The sequence below is a fragment of the Phallusia mammillata genome, chromosome 1, assembly GCF_965637545.1.
Source record: "Phallusia mammillata chromosome 1, kaPhaMamm4.hap1.1, whole genome shotgun sequence".
NCBI lineage: Eukaryota > Metazoa > Chordata > Ascidiacea > Phlebobranchia > Ascidiidae > Phallusia > Phallusia mammillata.
In genome coordinates, this window is record NC_137252.1 from 20,499,261 (window position 1) to 20,513,636 (window position 14,376).

The 14,376-nt window shown below is 35.3% G+C and overlaps 1 protein-coding gene across 1 annotated transcript in view; it reads right to left on the reverse strand.

The window, feature by feature from the left end:
- Positions 1-14,376, reverse strand: part of LOC145208887 (uncharacterized) — a 73,099-nt gene that overhangs the window by 13,375 nt on the left and 45,348 nt on the right. The window contains exons 20-29 of the mRNA XM_080079135.1: positions 13,179-13,354; positions 8,932-9,097; positions 8,569-8,708; positions 8,245-8,386; positions 5,275-5,325; positions 3,651-3,839; positions 3,549-3,590; positions 3,317-3,472; positions 3,116-3,253; positions 2,988-3,055 (exon numbers count right to left, since the gene is read on the reverse strand). Coding sequence (XP_079935261.1) covers positions 2,988-3,055; positions 3,116-3,253; positions 3,317-3,472; positions 3,549-3,590; positions 3,651-3,839; positions 5,275-5,325; positions 8,245-8,386; positions 8,569-8,708; positions 8,932-9,097; positions 13,179-13,354 — 1,268 coding nt within the window. The remainder of the gene's footprint in view (positions 1-2,987; positions 3,056-3,115; positions 3,254-3,316; positions 3,473-3,548; positions 3,591-3,650; positions 3,840-5,274; positions 5,326-8,244; positions 8,387-8,568; positions 8,709-8,931; positions 9,098-13,178; positions 13,355-14,376) is intronic.

Consider the following 14,376-nt stretch of genomic DNA (forward strand, 5'->3'; position numbering starts at 1 on the left):
TCCCATTGATGAATTTATGTTCATCTTAACTTGTGTGGTTATGGAAGCAGTGATAAAGGCAATCAACGCCATTTGTCAAAAGCTCTGCCACAAGCGATTTTTCTTGCTCAGAAACGAGATTAAGCAAGAACAATCAGAACCTGTGTGGCTCACAGATTTGAATTTTTCCTTCAATAAGTGAAAACATTATGACAAAAGTAAACTACCTCCATGCTGCTAAAATTGGTTTCACCAGATTAAACTAGAAGAGCTTATTTTAACCAATGTTTTCATAACCTTTGTTGTTTCCTGCAAGTATGAGATAATCTTCATTATGTTTGGTGCTATGAGTTGAAACATGGGGTTCAATTTTTAGCTAATTCATGCTATATGATGTACAAAATATCTAAATCTCATTAAATTCAGTCACTGTTTAAAAAATTCACCTATTTTAGGGGTTAGTGGGGAAGGTGGTGGGCTACAGAGAAAACACATCAATTGACACCCAAAAAATAGTGTACCACAAAAACTGTCCACCCTAACAACGGTAAAATGTTGTCCCAATTTAGCAATGTTTAAAATTTTGACCACTAGAGTTGTATTGAGCACTGTTGATGCTTCTGATGTCATCAGGCTGTTAATAACTCCCCTAATTGCCATCTGCAAAAATTTTATGCAAGTAGGTGGCAGCACACAAGTAACACAAGTTTGGTTGTCTTGATGACACTATTATACTCAAAAACTTTTGTTTGTGGTGTGTGACATCAGAGATGAAAGAAGAAAACAATAAAAAAAACTGAGTTAAATCAAGAGGTGTCCCCTTCAGGGGTAAACTGAACGTAACTCATTGACAAATCAAACTTAATTTATACAATTCACAGAAGCCGTTTACCCTGTATATATCTACTTTTATCAATTGAACATTTTTTAAACTTAAATCAGGTCTGAACTGCATACTAAGAATGTTCTCCAAAGTTTTGGGAGCAATTATTTCACATGAACAAAATACAACTTCTCAAACACTTAATTGATTTAAAAGGGTATCCTGCACTTTTTCACTAAAGGGCTACTAGAAATATTTTACCCCTTACTACAACCATAAAACTTGCCCCCAAAAATTGTCAATCTTCTATTTTAAACTGGAGGGTGGCTTAGCACTTTTTGCTATTGCACATACACTATAACCTATTTTGGATCGTTAAAATATTCCCTACACTTAATTGACGTCGATTCCCAGGGTGGCATGCCTCCCTACCAAAAATCTCTGGGTGGCATCCTTCATAAAATAGCTATGCTGCCACCCCAAAAATCCCCTTGCACCTTTTGTGTATTTCAAATATGAGTTTCTATTATTGACATGCGCTTTTTCTAATGGATGATATACTTTGAGCACATGTAAAACAAGCTACGCGAAATTCTTTGTTTTTGAACAACACATAGGGAAAACCTGCTACTCGCTTTAGCAATTTTCATTCAGTTTACACCACAAAAGCAAGTCAGAACAGGACTTATGATGTAACAATGTCAATTTTAACATTTTTATGAAATTTGGACTTTGATTGGCAGTTCGTCATTACATTGTTACATACAGTGTTCCATTTCCATGTGCTTAAAACAACAAAATATAACTATAATGGCCACCGGTGTTTGAAAACTACCTGTCGAAACTACACCACCTACTTTGTTTTTCACATTACAAACATATTGTGACATTATGACTCCACAACAAGATGGACAACTTGTGATGTGACTTTCATAGGTGTCACATCCAAGTCAGGCAATTTTGCGAGTAACATTTAGTAATGTACATGTTTATGCCCTGCCAATATCGGCGATAGTCGGCTATAAATCTTAACGCATAATGTAACATAATGTGATTGAATAACGTAATGAACCACTTGGCTTTACCAAAGTTTCCACCACATGAAAGAAAATTTATACTAAAAAAATGACGCCCTTGGTCCCCAAACATGCAAAGTTGAAAATATTGCATTTCAACAGATAACTATGAACAATTTTGAAGCTGTAAGGTAAGACACAGTGTTCTATTTTAAAGAAATTAAGGGGTAAATAATGGCAAGAGTAAAATAGAGTAAAACACAACAATTAACACTTACATAGGCGGCGAGTTTTACAAAAATGCAAGGTGGCGGACGTAAAATACGACATCACTACATGTGACGTCACTAATGTGTGCAACCACAAGAGCTCAAACTCAAAGCCAAACAAAGTTCCAATAAAAACGTTCGTTGCAACGTTCGTCAAAATCATTAGTAAGGGAATGTTTCAAATAATATTAATTTGAAACACGTTGCTGTTGTAGAGTTTATCATTGGTTTGGCAACGTTATAAAAAATGTTTTGTCACGTCTTGTTGCTTTGTACCAACTGAGATAACTATTTATTACAACACATTCGCATTGTACACAATAATGACCAACCATTCACTGCCAAACAACTTTGTGTTTGATGTCATAAACAAGGCCCTCCCAAACGGGTTGAAGTTTTAAGGCATATTTTATGCTTTTTCGCCAGCACACTTGTTTAAATGCAAATTCAGTCCTGATTTTCTTCACATTTTACGATGTTTCATACGATACCGCTATCAAACTAACCAAAATTTCCACGGTGGCCGCCGTGCTTCAAAAACGCCACCGCGTATTCGGCGCCTATAAACACTTACAAATATCAAATTCTCCAAGCTGTCTAAGTTTAATTTAATTTAAACATTGTTACAAAAATACACCCATTTCAGAAGGCTGGTTGGGTAAATGTTGGAGATATAGGGTAAAACACAACAATGGACATCCATAAATAGCACTGTTTAAAAAACTCACCCCATTTGGGGGGGGGGGGGGGGGGTAACATGAAGCAGAGTGCACATCTACATAACTATATCTACCATCTGTGTAAGTCTCATTCAAATCCATCAAATGTTTCATGGGAAAATGAGTTCATCAAGCAAAATCAAACAAAATCAATATGAGAAGGGGACTCATAAATACTTGCCTGATATCATCAACATCCAAATAAGCAATACCAAACAAAGCTTTGTATAAATGTACCAATACTATCCCCTGCAGAGTTAAATTTGATTAATAAACTCTCTTTTTTGCTCATAGCAATGATCCTCATACCTGATCTCGCCTCCATCTCATTTTTGCAATACAGGAAAAATTGACTGGCATCGAGGCCATCAACATTGATGTTGGAATAAGTTCAGAAAAGGCTGTGCCATTTTCCAGTAAGCTGTTAATACCAACATCATCTAAAAGCTGCAAGGCACAGTTTGCAAGTTTTTTTTCAAAATGTAAAGTGCAGTTTTAAACCATTCAAACCTTTTGCACAACAAAAAAACTCTTGGACTTGGAAAGGTCTGCCAACCAACGCCTCTTATCCATTAGTAATTGGTTAAAAAGAACTGGGTTTAGATCACTCCGGTTTAGTTCCATTACAAGCAACCCCAGTTGTTTCAAATCAGTAGAACTATGCAACTGTAAAAAAACAGTAAATTGCAAACATGACCAAACAACACTACATGTATTTAGATTTGACTGATTTTAATCACACCTTGAAACCAGCATGCAAAACTTTATTTAGTAGAAGACGTTTCTGCAAAACAAATTATGTAAACAAAATAATTAACTAAAAATATATTGACCATGTGTTTACCTGTTGTTTTGTTAGCAAATTATCTTTGGAAAAATTACCGACAGAAACCATCAGAACTTGTGCTGGAATATCCTCAATTTCAGAAAGTGAAAGCCCACTGATTATAGAAGAAATATTGCGAGGTAAAATTCCTTGCAAGTCTGAAAGTTCTATGCTGTTCATAATATCTTTGACATTTTTCCGCATTTCCTTTAAAGTAGATTAACAAAATTTTAAAACAGAACATACTAAACCTGAATGAAAAAAATGGTCTATAGAAAAATGGTTAACTCTTCAGTACGGTCAGGCAAGGAAACTACCAATACAACTTTCCCAAAAACGATTGTTTTGCTAAGTGCGTATCATAGATTGGTCGAATGGTCCGACGTGCTTTTCTACTAATAATCTAAAAAAGAACTGGGATTCGTCCTTGGATTGTACGGCTTCAAATGCCGTGAAAAAATAACACTTGTAAGTCACAAAGCCTATTGTGATCGTATATTGATGTTTCAAACTAAGTCATTGTTTCGTAACAATTAAACTCGTTCAACTGGGTGTTTACACGTTAATCTTTCAATCTATCTACTAGTGCTGTACCATACTATGTGTAAGTTTCTCGTAATCATTCCTTGTTCATATTTACGTCAGAGGCATCAAGTTAGAGTGGAAACCAAGTAAATTTGTTATTAATGTCTTGTCCATCTAAGAAAATGAGGAAAATAACGTCGTTTTTTCAAAAGTCTGTTTCGGATAGTGGACCAGGAACTGACACGTAAATTACGAACAAGTTGTTAAACGATTTTTGGCTGAAGCTCCACGCCGATAAACATTTTATTTTTGTGTGTTTACATGTAAATACGTTTTCAAGTTCCAACAAAGATCGTTGTTGCGATTATTTAGGTTGTTGTATAAATAAATCGCAGAAACTTCGTTTTTATCATCGCAATACATGCCGATGAAGCGATTTACTGCTGTACCGGCGCCTTGTCCTGTCATTTGAAAGTTATTTTTAGCTTTGATGCGAACGAACGTGTTTGCGGCGCTGTACGAGAGTCGCAATAACGCCGATAGAAAAGGGACCTGGCATGCCGACGAACCTGCCCCCATAGTTGCGCACATGGATGTAATATTATACAACCATGGCACAGTGGCTTTACAATGAATCAGACATGTGTTTAATGACATAACAAGGTAACATCAAATGCATTTGACCATTTCAGGGCAAGTGGCTTTTACATCCTGCAAAACACAAGTTTTCAAAGCAAAATCCTTTTTATTAAATTCAAAATTAAGTGTAGCAGCATTTAACAAGGTAGTTTCCACAAACGAACAAAAAAGCAAGGCGGTTGTTCTGGAAAAAAACAACTAAAGTGGCTGGGTTCCCTCAGTGCCTTCATAAAAAAAATACTTGATTATTCAGCAAAAATACAAGTCAAAGGCAAACTTTAATTAGGTGACTTGCACATATTTTTGCTTTTAACTTTACTTCAGGCACTATTACTGTGGAATGTTAGAGGTCAACACCAAAAGTGGGAGTGGTTTAATGTATTGAAATGTGTTCTTGAAGCACAATCTATCTGTTTTCAGTGTGCAATGTGTGTATAATAACAATGTCATAAACAATCTTTCTCAACAATGTACCAACCTGTATTCTGTACTTCCTTTCGTCATTTCCTAAAACTTCATCCCCATGTTCCTTTATTAAACAAGCAATTTGTTATCTAACTTGTTGGATAGTTATTGATCTGCCTATTAATAACACAAATATTAACAGCCAAACATACTGCCACAAAACAATAATTTCCGTGAATTCGGACAGGGTACAGATCAGCAATGTTTTTGACGAAATGCAGGTGTATGTGGTAACTAGAGATAGACTGATATGTTTTTTTAATGCCAAGAACGATTATTGAGGCCAATAAAGATATTTGTTCAATAAAGATATGAGTAGAATAACTGGGTATTCTAGAATAATTGATTTGAATCTATAATATCGAATCCAGTTCTTACATCCTTTTGACTGCGCAATCATTAATCGTGACAACAATGAAAGCAAACCAATTTAATACATTATAAAACATATGATGGGCGTCGACATTTTTACGAGTGATGGTGGCACAAATTTAAATAGATTTCAATTACCCAATATAAATGGGAAAATTGGATTCGAGACTGAGTGGATTGAAATTCAAAGGATTTGTTATTCTACTTTGAACACCCTATTAAAGCTAATATTTTGTTTGCAGTAAGGCTTAAATCTGTGTCTTTTTAACAGCAAAAAACTCTACTAAACCAAAAATCATCAAACTTAGTTTAGTAAAATTAAGCCAAAATAATAAAACCAGTAAAGATTTACAAAAAATAACTAGAAGGGTGACTTAGCACATATTGCCATTGCACATAAACTATAACCTATTTCGAAACGGTAACATATTCCTCAAACTTATTCTATATTAGGTCCGACGCCTATAAATGGCATATTCTACAAGCTTAGCAGGTCAAATACTACGATTATCAAGAAAGAAAAATAGATGGTGAAGCAGACACATTTACAAAACTATATCTATCATCTGTGTAAGTTTCATCTCCATCCAATCCATCAAACAACTAGAAGGGTGGCTTAGCACATATTGCCCTAGCATATACACTATAAATCTATTTTTTTAAAATATTATATTTCCTACACTTATTTTATATCGGGTCCCATATCAATCCACTGTCTTTTTTACCCTTGGTTGTTTCTGCGAGCAGAAACGCATGGGTCCCCACACATGCAAAGTTGTAAATAATGCATTTCAAGAAATAACTATGTGAAAGTTTGGTATTGTAAGGTCAAACACAGTGATCGGTACTGTGCATCAATAAATATGCTATATGGAGTACAAATTTTAAATTATTCCATTCATGCATTTTTGAAGGTTTTTCTATTGGATGGTCTATCTGAGAAAAAATTATAAAATAGTAAGAAAATTGGCAGCTCCCATTAATGGCGAATTGAACATGATTGTAGGGGGGTAGTGGGGTAAATGATAGGGTACAGTGTTGAACACAACAATCGACACCTATAAATGGCACACTCTACAATCTGTCTAAATTTCATTCAATTCAGACATTGTTTAAAAGATTGAACAATTTCGGGAGGCTAGTGGGGTAAATGTTGGGGCAACAGGGTGAAACACAACATTCTACACCTATGAATGGCACACTCTACAAGCTGTCCGAATTTCATTTAATTCAGACATTGTTTTATAAAAGGACCCATTTTGGGGGGCTAGTGGGGTAAATGTAAGGGAAACAGGCTGAAACACAACATTCTACACCCATCAATGGCACAGCCTGCAAGCTATCCGAATTTCATTCAATTCAGGCATTGTTTAAAAAATTGACCCATTTTGGGGGGCTAGGGGTAAATGTTGGGCAACAGGGTTGAACATAACAATCGACAACTATAAATAGCACGCTCCATAAGATGTCAAAATTTCATCCAGTTGGGACATTGTTTAAAAAATTCACCCTTTTTAGGGGGCTACAGGGGTAAATTTTGGGGCTACAGGGTTAAACACAACAATTGACACCTATAAATGACATATTCTACAAGCTGTCCAAATTTCATTTAATTCCGACACCGTTAAAAAACTCACCTATTTTAAGGGGTTGGTAGGGTAACTGATGGGGTTTAACACCCAAAAGTATAAAATATGAAACCACAATGACCCAATAAACAGTCATGTAAAATTTTATCCAAATCAGACAATGTTTAAAATTCTGACCACTGGAGGTGTTACTAGCAACATTTGTTAACGCTTCTGACGTCATAAGGCTGTAAATACCCCTCTGACTGGCATGTACAAAAACGTCCACTAAGTATTGCACAAACACAAGTACCATATTTTCTGTTGCCTTTATTATACTATTCCACCAGAGAAATCTTTCTTTGTGGTGCGCAGCAACATGCAAAAACGTTTTACACTTAATCGGTGGGCCCACTGGGTAAAACACATAAATTGACACCTCAAAATGGTGTATTCCATAAACTGTCTAAATCTCATCCAATTCAGACATTGTTTAGAAAGCTCAACAATTTAAGAGGGATAATGGGACAACAGGCAAAACTTTGATCGATACCTCAAAGTATTGTATTCTATAACATGTCCAAATTTCATCTAATTCTGACCTTGTTTAAAAAAAACTTTTTTAAGTGGTTTAACTGATTGGATTCTACATCCAAAATAGTGAAATACCATAATACAATAACCCAAATGATAGTCCCTTAAAATTTGTCCTAGATGGCCAATGCATAAAATTTTGACCACTAGAAGTGTTTTTAGCAAAAACTGTTAAAGTTTCTGAAGCTTGTCAACCCCTCTCCCCCCTAACTGCCATCTGCAAAACTAGCCAAAAGTTTCCTGTTTGTAGTGCGTGTCTGAGTAAAATCATGATGTTTCCCCTTCAGAGAGCCATAATAATAATTTACACGAAATCAACGTTTACCTGCTAAAAATTCTCCTTATCACAATCACAAAAAATAAAAGTGGACAGTGTTTATCGACATTTGTCAGTCATATGTAACAAAACCACACTTTTATTCCTAACATTGACAAATAAGGCAGCATACCAAACTCTCATCACACAAATATTGTTCTGTTTCCTTTGCGGAACAAAACGAGTACCAAATCAACTCAAAATCTTCCAAATTCTGCTGATGCATTCGAACTTCCCAATCTTTTCTTGAAACACCACACAATGCATTACCAAGTCTGTAAAACATCACTGTTTAAAGAAACTTATAATACTGTATAAATACAGTATTTGTTCATGAACTATATGTTCATAATAATTGAAAAAGGTTCTTAAAACACCAGGTGCTTGGTATTAACAATCAGGTTGAATATTACTTTTCAGTAATAAACTTTATCTTGCACAGATCTAAAAGACTTACAATTCAAACTTTGTCAGATTGGCATTTTGAAAAGAAGGGTTTAACATTGAAAAAAGGCTGTTTGACAAATGCCTGTACTCTTTTTGGTGTTGACACTTTGGCCATTGTTTAAAAATACCTTTTTCTAGAAGAAAAAATGTCTACAAAACAATGCAGTTATTGTAAAACAAATCATAAAAGCTAATGGTGAACATTAAAAATATGCAAAAGCTACCTTAAATGCCTATTGTTTTTGGCTTTGTGGAACAATTAATTTAACGCTTGATAATATATGAATCAGCATATACTCAAAGATACAATTAGTCACTTATAATAGTGCCAAAAGCAAAAAAATATGCATGAAGTATAGCTTATGCTAATTACCTCATTGTAGGGTTGATTAAGTATGTAATCAACAGGAAGAAAATATTTGAATGCACCCATACTCATCACATTAGCATGTGGTGTTGAATTCAACCAGATTGCTTCTGCTACAGCAGAAGTTTGTGTAAAATTAATAACATTTATTTGATTTGCCAAGCATGAAGACCTGCAAAGAACTACTATGTTTTCATTGCGGACTTGTGTGGAGGTTAAACGATAAACCAGTGGTTCTTAACCGGGGTTTGACAACACCAAATCAGGGGTTCGATGAAGGTCTTTTTGAAGTACAATACAAATACTCGTTTTTGTCAAACTTTAGGGTCTATAGTGGCTAAAAACGGCAATTTGTATTTGCCAAATATCAAAACACTGAAAGGTTAAACTTAGGCAGGGGTGTTTTAAACTGCTCTAAAAAAAATTTGTGGTACTAAAAATAGTATTACCAGCCTAATAACCATATGTGTCAGACTTTTTGTACGCCTATTGTGTGCAAACAATGCGAACAAAACAGGTACCACAAGCATCACAATATAGATTGTGACATCATAAACACTTCTCCTCGCTGTGCAGACTGATCTCCTCGTTGTGCAGCTCAATCTGTGCACCAAGCTAGAAATTAATCTGGTCTTTTTGTGCGCTATTAACGGTAAATACATGATATAAACCAAGTATTTAAAAACAAAAATAAGCAGGTAAATGGCGGCCGTTGGTGAAATAAAAATCTGGGATGCGGCCGTCCTAGCAAAATGTTTGTGCACACCTGCACTAAGGTTTTATTTTCTTTTTTTGACGCAACAAAGAGCATTGTTCGTAAGCAGAAACACAGCGAAATTTTGTTGGCAGCAAAAACTTATTACTTCATCTTTTTCATGTTTGTGTACAGATGCTAAAAATACAATGTTTCATTTTGGTAAACACTAAAAATTGCCGGAATTAAAACAATCATGAAACAAGTTGCTTGTACTATTATGTCAGAATTTAACAAAATGACAAACAGTAACTGTTGCCACTCTGTTTGAACAAAAACTAATTATGACCCACCAAACAAAATGGGTTAAAAACTAGAGATGTACTGAATTCGGTTTGCCGAATTTTTTCGCCCAAATCAGCCACTTTTACGAACACACATTTAAAGCGTAGACGGGTTCTTTCTGCTTAGTACCAACAAAAATTGCCTGTTCTGCTTAGTGAACGAAACGCCTGTTCAGTATTTTCTATGAACAAAAATTGCGTCAATCATTATATTTTTTAACACAATATCGCTTTTCCAACTGCAGACAAAAAATCAGTAATTCATTGTAGGGTTGGAAATCACGATTGAGGCAATGTTAAACCCGACAGAACCAAAATAAGGATGAAACACAACCATTCTGTACTAATAGCCAGATAGATAAACTTATGTTTTCATGTCAAATGCAAAGGGTACGACTTCACGTGGCATCCTAAATGATTCGGTTGATTCGGCCGAATTTATTCGGCAAAACCGCCGAAAATATTCTGTTTCGGCCGATTTGAAATTTCGCCAATTCGGTACATAATTATTAAAAACCTAGGATGCAACTTTGGGGTTCGACCAAAGGCTGAAGAATATCGTAGGGGTTCGGCCGTTATAAAAAAGGTTAAGAACCACTGCGATAAACCTTTCTAGGTGGCTTTTCTATATGCTGCCAATTCATATGTATCAAACATTACTAAATGGTTTACCACACTTATTTATTTTTTACCCTTTTCCAGCATTTAACAACAGAATTGTTTCTGAGCTGAACATAGACCCACACTCATGCTTGCATGCAAACTGGTTGTGGTAATACAAATAATATGGTGGGATTTTTTCAATTTTTAACAGATAGAAAACAAAAATAAACTAGAAGGATGGTTTAGCACAGTGGTCTTCAACCTGTGGGTCGCCACCCCAAGTGGGATCACCTCAAGTTTTTGGGGGGTCGCTATTAATTTAATTTATTGGCATTTAAATTTATTACCAAAAATGATACGTTTTTGTTCTAGTTCGCAACCTTTGCACATGTTTTGCTGTACAGCTTGGTAGCTCACAATCTAATCATCGTGATGCAATAATCTATATAAAACACAAGTTGTCCTACCAATGGTTACATGATAGGGCCCCATGAATGACATCTTGTGTCCAAAATAATACAGCGGGTAGAGGTAAAAATACAAAAATTTACTGATTTCTGCAAAAAGGTGAGCTTTAACGCGAATTAGATTAGCCACATTAAATGAAACTTTTAGGTTCTAACATTTCAGAGTAATGATGCATTACTTCAAACATTTTTCTTCCTATCGGAAAAAATGGGGTCGCATGTAAATGCTGATTTAATTTTCTTTTAATTTGGAGGGGGCTTTCAAAAAGGGTAGAAGACCACTGGATTAGTCCATATTGCCATTGTACATAACACACACATGTATATATATCCTACACTTAATTTGTAATACAACTTTAGTTGTTTCTGTAAGTAGAAACTCATGGGTTCCCCACACATGCAAAGTTGTAAATAATGCATATTACAAAATAACTATGATAAATTTAGTGCCATGAGTTTAAACAGGACGAAAAAAAGTAGGCAGAAATAATCATGCTGTATCAGGTACAAACTTCAAAAAATTGACCTATTTTAGGGGGCTAGAAACACAACCATTGACAACATATTATGGTAAAATGAACAAACTGCCCAAATTTCATCCAATTCGGACATTAGGGGGCTGGTGGGGTAAATATTAGGGCTACAGGGTGAAACACAACTATCAACACTTCAAAATGGTGTATTCTATGAAGCAGGGGTGACCACAACATGGCAAGACTTTGAAAAAAAGACTTTGAAGTTGAAAAGCACTTTGTCTGCACAGCAAAATAGATTCACAAAGGTTGTCGATCAAAGTAAAAAATCTGTAATTGCATCATACATCAATGTAGAAAAAATTGCTCGTTCTGCACGACCTTCCACAGATGGCGAATTTTTTAGAGAGTGTATGCAGGAGGTTGCAAAAGTAATGATAAAGAACACCTGTTTGAAGATAAGTCTTTCAAGAAACACTATTGCAAGAAAAATTGAAGATATCGGTGGAGATAACGGTGTCTTCAAAAAAAAAATTGAACCACGTATTTTCCCACTCATTATTTTTAGAAAACCATTAGTTGTGTCACTTTCAAATGGTAATTAACCATTATAGTAACTTGAATTTGTCCGTTATCAGTTTGATTAACAACTGATTAACAATGATTTAAAAACAGTCCTGAATAGCGGTAATTTATCCGACTTAATTTTTAACTGATTACCAATGCTCTGAAATTTGCAAAACTGTGCGGATAAACTGGTTTACCTGTTTAACAAACTTGCTATTAATCAGTTTCAATTGTTCTACGTTTTCTTACTGTATTGTATAATGCCAGAAATAGCAATATATATTTGCTCCACCTCTGAGCAAAATCTGTAGAGCAACTAGAAGGGTGGCTTAGCACATATTGCCATTGCATATACACTGTGACAATTTGGCTGGCAGGGGTGGCATTCCTTCCTATTTTAAATCTTTGGGGTGGCAGCTTGCGAATTCTACGAACTGCCAATATTCATCCGATTTCGTTATTGTAAACTTTCACCCATTTTAGGGGTTAATGGGGTAAATGGTTGGTCTACAGGTTAAAACACATCAATCGACACTTCAAAATAGTGTATTCTATAAAGTGTCCAAATTTCATCTAATTAGGACATTGTTTAAAAAGTTACCCAGGGGGCTTGTGGGGTGAATGATGGGGTCCAACACCCAAACTAATAAAATCCCAAACAACAATGAATCACACAACAAACCTGTAAAAGTTTCAGCCTGATTGGATGTGTGTTTAAAAACTTGACCACTTGAGGTGTTTAAGCAGCAACCAGTAATTCTTCTACTGTCATAGGGTCATTGTGTCCCTTTTAGGCAAGGGGACTCATAACTACTGAGTGCATTGGCATGTACTGTAGGTTTGTACAAGTACAATATGTATTTGGGTAATTGGGCTGCAGAGCATATAATATTTTTGGTTGTTAGGGTGCTGCAACATCAGTTTCATAAAATGTGGGATGGCCCTAAAAATGTTGAAAAAAACTGCTATAGTAAACCGTGTGTCAGAATCACATTGCACCCCTAACCAGAAAGTGTTGCCTGGCCACCTAAACCTTCGCCGCCGATAGTTTGTCAACCACTGGTTTAAACATTCATTTAAATTCAACATACAACTATTTTCTTACTGTACATCCATCAGCATGGAAAAATAATCTTGAAAAAGATAAAATATCTGTTGTGGTTTCAAGTCTGGTAGAAATAAACAGAACTTATTTTGGTAAGACACTGGACCTGTTCTTCGCCTATATTCATTCAAAATAACTTCAATATTCTTTGCCCCAACATTTCTGTTTGTTTGTACCTGTGAAATATATTTATTTTACTTGATAAAACTTGCTACTTAATTGTTGGCTTCCAAAGTTAAACTGGGCAAGGACAATTCAACAGAACAATCAATATGTAAAGTTATCAGTTTTTACTGTTCAAATTTTTTGGGGGGATTTTATGGACGCTTTATGCTGGGGATAATAGATTTAACAATTTACCACAAATACACTGTTTGATAATTGGCCTAATTTAAGGTACTAAAGGGCCAAGCAAACAAAATACCGGTCTTAACCATCAATGTCTTAGCTCAGTGTGGTTCAACTTTATTTTGTTGCGGGCCATTTAAAATCGTTAACTTACTACGTGGGCCAAGGTTTAAATTTTTTCTGGAAAAACTTTTTTCCGGGTCATCTCTAGGATAACTATACACCTTTTTCATCTATAGATAAGTTTGTTTCTACATTTTATAGTTATTTACTGAGTAGAAACTGTCAAAAACTTTAAGTTTCCACTCTGGCGCAAAAATTCCCCCGAACGGTTTATAGAAACAGAACCCTTTATTACATAACAATGCCTTGTCATGCGTCACAATAGGAGATTTTGCAGTATTTAGTGCGTGTTAATCCTCACACTTTAAAAACATTGCATTATTGAAAACAAACCTTATAGTTGTCATTAAAATGTTGGAACTTTCGCGGGCCAACAAAATTATCTCGCAGGCCACAATTGGCCCGCGGGCCTGCAGTTGGACCACGCTGTCTTAGCCTATTAACTACTACCAAAATGTTTATGTATGTTTGTTCTATTTCCATTAAAATGTGATGTGCTCAATGTAGGCCATCCACCATTCAGCATACTGCTTAAGCATTATATTATATTAGCAAAACATTTAGATCATTTGTTATTTGGCCTATTTTATGCTTGCCAACATCCTCAAACTGTGAAAGTTTTATTTAAATTCTTAAAACATTTCAAGACAAAGCAGGTAAAAAAATGGAGTGCAAACAAAAACACTTAATATGAGTGAATCAAAAACACTAATAGAAATATGAACAG